The 10,072-nt window shown below is 41.9% G+C and overlaps 1 protein-coding gene across 2 annotated transcripts in view; it reads left to right on the forward strand.

Annotated features, from left to right (window-relative positions):
* Positions 1 to 9,345, forward strand: part of ophn1 (oligophrenin 1) — a 34,001-nt gene extending 24,656 nt beyond the window's left edge. For both annotated transcript variants that reach the window (XM_062989126.1, XM_062989127.1), the window contains exons 22-24: positions 2,158 to 2,208; positions 5,624 to 5,694; positions 6,836 to 9,345. In XM_062989126.1, coding sequence (XP_062845196.1) covers positions 2,158 to 2,208; positions 5,624 to 5,663 — 91 coding nt within the window. In that variant the 3' untranslated portion in view covers positions 5,664 to 5,694; positions 6,836 to 9,345. The remainder of the gene's footprint in view (positions 1 to 2,157; positions 2,209 to 5,623; positions 5,695 to 6,835) is intronic.
* Positions 9,346 to 10,072: the final 727 nt, after the last annotated feature.

The following is a 10,072-nucleotide window of genomic DNA, read 5'->3' on the forward strand; positions in this document are numbered from 1 at the left end:
AGGTTTGTCACAGGTGCACAGTGAGGCAAGTCAGATGCTAACGAGCCCAGAGCACCAATGACATCAACGCCCACTGATCCAGGATGGCTTCATTAGAGCCTTGTCTTGACTGAAGGTCTCACCGCTTGCTCCGAAAGTGGTAGGTGGTGTAGGAAGTTCTGCCCATTTCCCAGAGTCTGCACATTGTACAACATCCATGGACTTTTTTCGTCTTTGGTCTTTTTTGCCAAGGTCAGTGTTGTCGTCAATATCCAAACACGTCAGAGCCTTGAGCTACACCACAGATGACATCCATGAACAAGGAGAATAAGTGCCACAAAAAACCAAAAACTATATTGAGCCCTGGGTAGAGCTCTGAGGTTAGTTGAATGAAAAGATGATGACCCCAAGATCAAAGGTTCCCAAAGGTACCCATAATCTCACAACCCCTAGATGCACCCTGAAGATACCACAGTTGAGCTTTTAAGGAAGATAAGTATTCACCGTACTCAAAACAGGTCTAAGACAGAGCCCTGAGGTACGCCATACACCCTAAATTCCTACAGAATAAATCCTAAAGATCAAACCTCCTTCAAAGGAGGTTCCTTGATCACAAGTTTTAAAATGCTGGGTGCTCTGGATCTTGTGTTTGACCAACCGACCCTGTTCTGGAACACAAGCTCCACCACAGCCTGGTCTGAAAGAAGAACGCCTGGAGCTGTGGTCCATAAAGATGCTCCTGAAGGGTTCAGGAAAGGGTTAATGAGTTCCTCAAACACCAGTGATGTGTTAAGCAAGACAGGAAAGATGAACAAGGTTCTGAGGAAGCTCTCAGAGTATCTTGAGGATCTCGAGGTGGACGAGTGGAGGAGCTCAGAAACAGAGCCGGACTGGTAACCAGTGAAATCAGGCCAGTACAGCATTTCTGTTGCCTTATGGACCAGCTGCAGGGTCCCATTTTCAGTTTGGCAAAAGCTTTGAGCTGGAAAATCCTTCCTCTCAAAACGACTTGCTGGTCAGATCTCCAGGCTGGATGATGCCATTACGATGGAGACGATGCCAGGACTATTTTCTGAGCTGCGTGTTAGAGGATAATGGCCGCAGATGGTTCACTACGAATCTGGTGGAGTTGTGATGGTCAGATAAAAGAACTTCTGTACCATCGTGCTTCAACTGGAGGAGAATTTTAAATGTCAGACATTAAATATTCACCAGACAATCAAACTCTGAGACTCGAGAAGATCTGAGCAGGAGGGAGAACCTGTTTTTAAAGCAGTGACATTCAGAGATCGTCTTCCAAACCCAACGTTAGAACCGCTCAGTCGAGTCTTTCTTTCTTTTAGCCACTATCATACGAACATGGTCATTCCAGTCATGATCCCAAAAAAATAGGGCCCAAAACAGATCCTGGTGGTACACCAGAGGACACCAAATCGGGCCCAAGATGGAGCCATAAGATAACCCAGAGGTAACAGCCACTGAAGAAGAACGAACAATGGAACACAAGTGAGAGCTTTCCAGGAAAAGCAGATGATGTTACAATCAAAGCAAAATTGGACCCAGGATAGAGATCTGAGGTACACCACACCACAATACAGAATAGACAAAGTTGTAGCTGAGCGGACCTCAGTTCGTTTGAAAGTTGGAGTCAAGGTGCAGGGTCATCTAGGTTACCGTAGCCCAGAGCCCAAACCATGAAGCTACCACTGAGTGGACCCCAATAAAGTTCCATTAAAAAGGTCCCTAAAATACCCCAACATCATCACCGAATAGAAGAAGTGACCCTAAAAATAATAAATGTGTCCTGTGTCAGAGCTTTGAGGGAATAGTGGAAACAAAATAGGGCCCAAGATTGACACCTGTGATTGACGCTTTCCAAAATCAATGTTTATCAATAGCTGGTAAATGTAAATGTAAAATGTAAATGTAAAACTCAGAGTAAATCCAGCATGTCAGCTTCAAAACATCCAGCAGCTCATAAAAGCGAGAAGAAAAATCGTTCAGCGTAAATAAAACAGTTTTTATGAAGCGACGCGGCGGGACGGCGGGGTGAGGGGGGGGAATCAGAACCTGGGCTGAGACGTAATGTGTGTTTTAATCTGTAATATTTATTAGCTATGAAGACGACGTGGAGACTGATTTCATCTCTTCTCTTTCTCAATCTTTTTATTTTTGCAGCGTTGCTTCCAAGACCAAGTTTTTTGAAAATGCTTCCAGACATACCAGCAGGTACGTTGGCTTCAGTATGTGAATATGTGAATGTGTACAGGCTTTTCATTTTTAACATTAAAAAAATTATATTAGTGATTTTATTATTAAATGTTAATTAATAATAATATAGTAAAAAAATAATAATAGTAATGATAAATAATAATAATAATAATATGATAAATGAATAATAATAATAATAATAATAATATTAACATGGCAAATGAATAATAATAATAATATTATTAATATGCTAAATAAATAATAATAATAATATTAACATTAATATGGTAAATAAATAATAATTAATAATAATAATAATATGCTAAATAAATAAAAAATAAACAAACAAATAAATAATAATAAAAAAATAATAGTAATAATAATAGTAATAGTAAATAAATAAATAAATAAATAAATAAATAATATGGTAAATAAATAAATAATAATAAAAAATGATAATAGTAATGGTAAATAAATAATTAATAATAATAATAATAATAATAATAATAATATGGTAAATAAATAAATAATAATAAAAAATAATAATAAATGGTAAATAATAATAATTAAAATGGGTCCGTGGGTAGCACTGTTGCCTCACAGCAAGAAGGTCCTCTTCCAACACTTGCCCAATCTGCGCCACTTCTTATCACCTGGCAGTGTTGGGTTCCCACACAGAGCCGTATAGCGTACAGAGAGCCACAGTAAGCTCGTGTGTCTGTGTAGGTGCCCGGTTTGTGGATAGCATAGTTTGGATTCCAGCTGGAGAGCTTGAGATCTCAGCGTTGGTGTACTAGTGTGTCAGATCGCTGCACCACTGAGGATCATTTTTACTGAATTATTATTATTTGTTGCGTCTGTAAGTGTCTTTATTATTGATTGATTGATTTTGCTGTTTTATTAGCCGAAGCAATAATAACAATAATAGAATAAAAAAGCGCCTGGTGTTTGGGAGGTTTTTTTTAGAGGAATAAAGCAGGTAACTGTAACGTGGTAAATCTGAGCTGAAACACGCCGATTCCTGCCGCCGCTAAACTATTTAAACGGCATTTAAAAGTCCATTTATCCCCCAAATCTTATTTCATTTTAATGTTAAGGCGTTTTCAGCGGCGAGGCCTCGTCCTGCATCCAGCTGCGACTCTTCATTCCCCGAACGATTAGCTCGTAAATCCCGTTAATGCCGGAGCATCAGACACTTCGCCTCCGAGCTCGCAGGAACGTTTAGTTTCAGGTTTACTCTCGACCGGCGCTCCTACGTTCCAAACTGAATTCATCGTTTAAATGAAACGATCGACGTTTGTTTGAGTCGAGTGTACGGGGAGTGGGACTCCGACCCTTTTACATGCAGCTCTGGCCTCACCTGAACCCCGTGAACTCGCTCCTGTGGGGGTTCGGTGCCGCACAGGAAGCCAGCAGAGATCGGTATCACCGTCTCAACCAGAAAGAAAACCAGAAAGAAAACCAGAAAGAAAACACTCCCATCAATTTATTTCACTTTTACTCATGTTTTATATCAGCGGCCGATTTTCAAACATTAGATCACTGCTTTTACAGAAATAATAAAATAATGTCGAGATTTCTGGCTTATTTTGATTTCTGCTGCACTTTTGGATTTGTGCTTCATCTTAATGCACAGGGTTTAGGAATGAGACACGCTCACACTGTTACCAAAAGTATTCGGACACCTGATCGTAAGTCTGTTTCAAAAATAAACGGTATTAAAACAGAGTGACGTCTGTTTGATCTTTTCAGCTAGAACAACATTCTTACAAGACTTTGTAGTGTGTCTGTGGGAATGATGCTGCTCTAGAAAGCCTCAGTCGATGTTCCGGAGCTGAGGCTTCCCTAAACTGTTTCTGCAAAGCTGGAATCATATTATTTCTTTTTTATGACTGATTTATTACTGTGTCTAAAACACGTGAATTCTTTAATTAGAAGGGGTGTCCCAATACTTTTGACCTTATAGTGTTTATTCAAGTGTGATGTACATTAATAAATACATTTAATATTAAAAGAAAAAAATAGAAATAACTGAAAAATAAAGAAAAAATAAAGACATCAGATAAAATAATTAAATATTATTGCTGTTTTTTGGCCTTTTTAAACTTTAATTAGGAATTATTATTATTATTTATTTATTTGTTCTTGATGCATTGATGCTAAAAATGGATGTAATGTTATTAAAATGAGCTTCACTGCATCACTCAGCAGGTACAGAATCTAATTTTAATATTTCTCACATCACGAATCACTGATTTTACTAGAATGCTCCGGTAGCGGCGTGTGTGTGAAGGTCGACGCCCGTCCCGTCAGACAAAACAATCGTATTGTGTCCCAAAACTTTTAATAAGAGGAAGCAGCTGAAGCAGAGGAACGCTTAAACACCAGCTGATAGGCAGGCAGTGGTGCTATGGCAACACCTACGGGATGAATCGGGATGTCAGTCAATGCCTGACGTCACACGCACCCACAGTCACACTCCGAACTCCTGTCTGTCTAAGACGAAGCTTTCCTGAAGATTTGAGGCTCCTGTTGGAACCGGATCTCCAGCCCACTGGTGGTCATGTGTTCCACCGCGCCCGGCACTCGTATTCATACACCAAAATCTGACCAATCAGACGCCCTGAAATATTGGGCTGCGTTTGGGGAGAATGATGTGGCTCCTAAATAAAGTGTCCGCCACGCCCACGCCTCCATTTATTCATCTGGCTTGAGCTTTCATCCAGAGCCGCCGCCGCCGCCGTAAAGAATCCAATCATCCATCTAATAAACGTCCGCCGACAGTAAAAAAACCCCGCCGGAGTTCCTGCCGTCGAAATCATCCTCGTTTCCTGTCATTACGGGAACATTTACAGACCTGCGCCCCCCCCATTGTACCCCCTTCACACACATACACACTCCCGAAACGAGGTGGACCTGCCTCCATACACAGCGGTTTATTATTCACACTGCAGCACCGTTTAATTCACCCAAACACCAAAACGCTGCTGATCCTGATACAACACACGCCTGTCTGGATCAGCAAGTGCTACCAACCCCTCCTTCTCCCCCCGCCAGGAGTCTAAAGAGCCTAATTACTCTGATTCTTACACTAGTACCAGTACTCAGATCATCAAACTGGTACCAGTACTCAGATACTTATGTTAGTACCAGTACTGGGAACTGTACACTGGTACCAGTACTCAGAACTTAGATTCTTTAACTGGTATCATTACTCAGATCCTTACACTAGTACCAGTCGGTTAATGCACTGATGTGAACGATTCGTCGTGTTCCGGTGGTTTTGGGAGCTGAAGGCTCTCGGCTGTACAGTGTGAGTGATCCCATCAGTGATGTTCCAGATCTTTAGGGTTGTACTGGGTTGTGCTTTGTGTGTGATTTTATCATGACTCCACACTGTGTGATAATAATTATTCTGTTCTCCTTTACTCAGTTCTGCTAAATCACCCTCCGGCGCTGATCTCCCCAGATGAGGAGCAGAATGATTTACAGTCACGGTTACAGGTACAATTACCGGATCGTTCTTTCTTTTCTCTGACTCTCCGTGCGCCATACGGATCTCCGTCTAGTGCAGGTGAAAGGAAGTGGTCGATGCTGCACCGGTCGGTGCTAGTCAAGATCCTCCTTGGTCAGGAGAAGGGTCGTGCAGCAGTACAGGGAATCGGATATGAGTAAATTGGGGGCTGCAGATTTGTAGCCTGGTGGGGCAGAAACGCGGGGCGACACACAGGCATGATTAAACTGACACAGATAGTAGAGAACAGACAAACCGCTGCTCACATCCTGGCACCGCAACCGCACAAGTGCTTCAGATATCCGGTGTAGTCCGTGTGTCAGCGGGTCGGAGCGGGTGGTCCCCCCACCCCCTTTAGCCCCCCAGGACAAGCGCAGGCACGGGGCTAAATTATGGTGTCATGTCAGAACTCCCCACAGCTCCAGTGAGCTAGGTCCGGATCGATCGTGCAGTTCCAGGCAGCGCTCGGCGCACAGGAAGCTCCGTTTCCTCTAAGAGCTTATCGACGAGCGCAGATCTAACGGCGTCCATCCTGCACGCCGACCACGCTCGCCCCCCACGTCCACAGAGGAGATTCTTCTCGCCTGTGACAGTGTAGTGAATAGGGTCATTTGGGGCCGTATTTAAATGGGCGCGGCGGTGAGGGAGCGTGGAGCAGACGGAGCAGGTTCGGGGGTTTTCTCATTTACTGGAGCTGATAAGGTTCCTCCGGACCGCTCCTTTCATCTCACCTCGTTAAAACTTTTATAGTTTCAGCTGAACAGATTGTTTCTGAACTTTTATTATTAAAGGTGAATATTCGGGACGTTCCTGCAGTGCCGGGTTTTTCTCTGTCGCTCTGAGTGATGAAGCTTCACCGCGGCTCCGGCTTTTCTGCTCCTGATGAGGCTGCGACGATAAAAAACCTTTTATATTATAATAATAATAAATAATAAATAATAATGAGTTTAAATTTGGCGTGTGTTAGATACGGCCCTGCTTGGTCAGGGTGGGAATCCAACAAAGCATAACTAGTTTAATATGTATATAAAAATGCTCTTATATCCAATAAAATAATCAAGAATAGAATTAATTTTATTATTTTCATTGTAATGTCATTAATTGTTTATATTTTTTCCTTTTTCTCCTCAGAACTCTACGTCTGAATCCCGATGCTGCATCTTCATCACAATTTCAGCTACAGCCGACGCACAGCATTGATGTGAATCACCGTCAGCCCTACAAAATGTGTGTGTGTGTGTGTGTGTGTGTTACTGATCTGATATTTGGGAAACCAATGCTAGCTAATGTTTACTACGCTGGTGCTAATGCAATACATGCATGAATACTAACTAACCCCGTCATACCCTACACACTATACCCTAAACCCTATTCTCTACACCCTACACACTATACCCTAAACCCTATTCTCTAAACCCTACACACTATACCCTAAACCCTATTCTCTAAACCTTAAACCCTACACCCTATTCTCTACACCCTACACCCTATTCTCTACAACCCTATTCCCTAAACCTTAAACCCTACAACCTATTCTCTACACCCTTTTCTTTACACCCTATACCGTACACCCTATTCTCTAAACCTTAAACCCTACAACCTATTCTTTACACCCTATACTCTACACCTCATACCTTACTCTGCATATCCTACACCCTATACACTGTTCACTACACCCTATACTCTACACCCCATACCTTAATCTGCATACTCTACACCAGGGGTCACCAACCTTTTCCAGACTACTTCAAGGGTACGATTAATACGAAGGGTTACTTGTTTGATACAGAACTGGTTAAAACAATGCCCCAGCTTTCATGTTAGAGCAAATTAAGGTTTAAGTTTAATGTTAAATATCGGAACGTTGTAAAGTAATGGTTTGTTTCCATACGGCGACGGTGTGCAGTAGAGGGTTTAAAAAGATCTTTCCTGACAGTTTTGTATGTATGAGCACATCTTCACATTTTCATCAAAATCACACCATTTTTTTTATCACTTTATCACTTCTGTACCATTAACAGTCACATCTACAGATCACGTCCCGTTTGTACTTATCACTTCCTTTTAGAACAAATCATGGACTCGGTCCCGTTTGTACGAATGATCAGTAATGTACGATTGAATAAAAGCTGCGATGTACTGAGATGTACAGGGACGTTTTTGTGACGCGTACTGAAGTGTCTCTCCACATTCCTCCAGATCATTGTGAAAATATGAAGTTTTCTTTCGTTTTTCTTGTGTGTTTTCGGGGTAAAACCCGCATCTCGCTCCCCATCGTAGCTGCACTCACCTGCATGTCTCAGCGCTATGCGCACGATATAAAACTCCGCACCCGGACCAGATCAGAGCTCATATATAAACATACAACAGTTTTGTTTTTAAAATGTTATATTCAGTGTTGTCATTTTCAAATCCACATCAGTGTAAGTGTTATTGATTTAAAAGATCAGCAACACAAGTATAATTTAAGACGGAGCTCTACGGTCACTAGTGTAAATTTAGAACATGCCCTGCGTACCGTGTTGGTGACCCCTGCGCTACACCCTCTACCCTATTCACTTCATCCTACACCCCATACCCTACACTATACACCCTGTTAACTACACCACATACCCTTCACCGTCACCACTATTCACTACACCTCTAACCCCACACCCTACACTCAGCACCCTATTTCCTATACCATATACCCTACACCCTCTCCCTCTCCCCTACACCCTGCACAGTACACTATAGGTATTTAGTACCAGCTTTCGTTCCTGAATCTCATCGACTTCTGGCTTTTTTACACTCCAGTTTAAGTGTGACTGCAAACTGGTGTCGTTTATTATTTTAAATTTTTATTTGAAGAAAAACTAAAGCTGCGTTCACACTGCAGGATTAAGATCTGGATCATTTGTCTGATACCAACCTGAAAAAAAACATGTCCTAATACTTCTGGTGCGATTCATGTGAAATGGGGCAGAGGTATAAAGTACAGACTGCTACTGTTGGACCCCTGAGCAAGGACATTAAGGACTTGTCGGTACCTACTGTTTCAAACTAGTGAACATACGCACACCTCTATTGCAGCTATAACAGTAGTGTGTCTTTGGGAATTTGTGCCCATTCGGTACAAAGAGAATTTGAATTGTGGTGAGGCCTGGCTCACAATCAACATTCTAATTCATCCCAGTTTCTCCATACCAAACTGTTATTGTGAAAGTGTTGCTACAACAAACTGAGATAATGAATAAAACCTCCCTTCAGACTGAGGTCGTATCACCGTGAGTCGACGGCGCAGCAGATTTTGGTATCAGATATAAAACGCAGCCCAAACAGACTCCGCTCCGCTCCTCCCGGCAGTGTGAACGCAGCCCGTGTCATAAATCTGGCGTGATTCCGGCCGCTCGGTTGGTCTGTGCTTTGTGAAGGATTAAGTACTGTATAAGTGTGTGATAGGAATTCCACTACCCAAACCTGCACTTTGCCGTCTCTCCGAGCATCTTGGGAACAATAAAATGAAGAAGTGAAGTAAAAGGATTTGAAACACAGCCGCTGCACTACAGAAACGTACTGCTAACGTATTTATGAGTCTCTTCATCACAGTAAAAAGTCCTCGCCTACAGCTCATTAAAACTCAGTTATGCTCCTAAAATCAACATTAAGTGCACGAGGGTTTCATTTCCTGCTACGCTGGGCTTTTTTTTTTACATCTGTAAGCATGTGAATAATATAAAGTAAATCTCTAAATAAGAGGAAGATCGGTGCTCTCCTAACGCCGGCCTTTAAATAATTGAACAATTAAATAAGGAAATGAACTGGATGATTTGAAGCTGTGCCACTGCACTATAAAAACGTTCTACCTGAACACCGGAGGTTTGAGCCGAGCTGTATTTCAACATCTAAATACATCCAGAGCTTCAACTGGGACAGTACAAAAATAATTTTTATTATTTATACAAATCTGGGTACACAAAGGTCACACAAACATGTACACAAGCTCTGCTCTGCTTACTGCTACTCGGCCAAAAGTATGTGGACACCACCCTGAACTTTTTAACAAGTCCATAAAGACATTAGAAACTCCACTGACCTGTAAAAAGCCCTGATCTCAATCTCACTGACTGCGATCCAGGCTTTTAGTGTCTGACTTTACAAATTCCCCCTTTGACTGAATAAGCTTCCACAAAATCTTGTGGAAAGCCCTCCTAGATGAGTAGACTAAGATTAAAAGGGGGGCAAGTTACGTATTAAGGACCATGGTTTTAAAATGAGATGTCTAAACAGCTTGTGGTCGAATGTCCACATACTTTTGGCAACCCAAAAAATTCAAACACCCCCAAGCACCTAAAAAATATTATTATGTGTAAAACAAAATTATGCTTG

The sequence above is a fragment of the Trichomycterus rosablanca genome, chromosome 26, assembly GCF_030014385.1.
Source record: "Trichomycterus rosablanca isolate fTriRos1 chromosome 26, fTriRos1.hap1, whole genome shotgun sequence".
Classification (NCBI taxonomy): domain Eukaryota; kingdom Metazoa; phylum Chordata; class Actinopteri; order Siluriformes; family Trichomycteridae; genus Trichomycterus; species Trichomycterus rosablanca.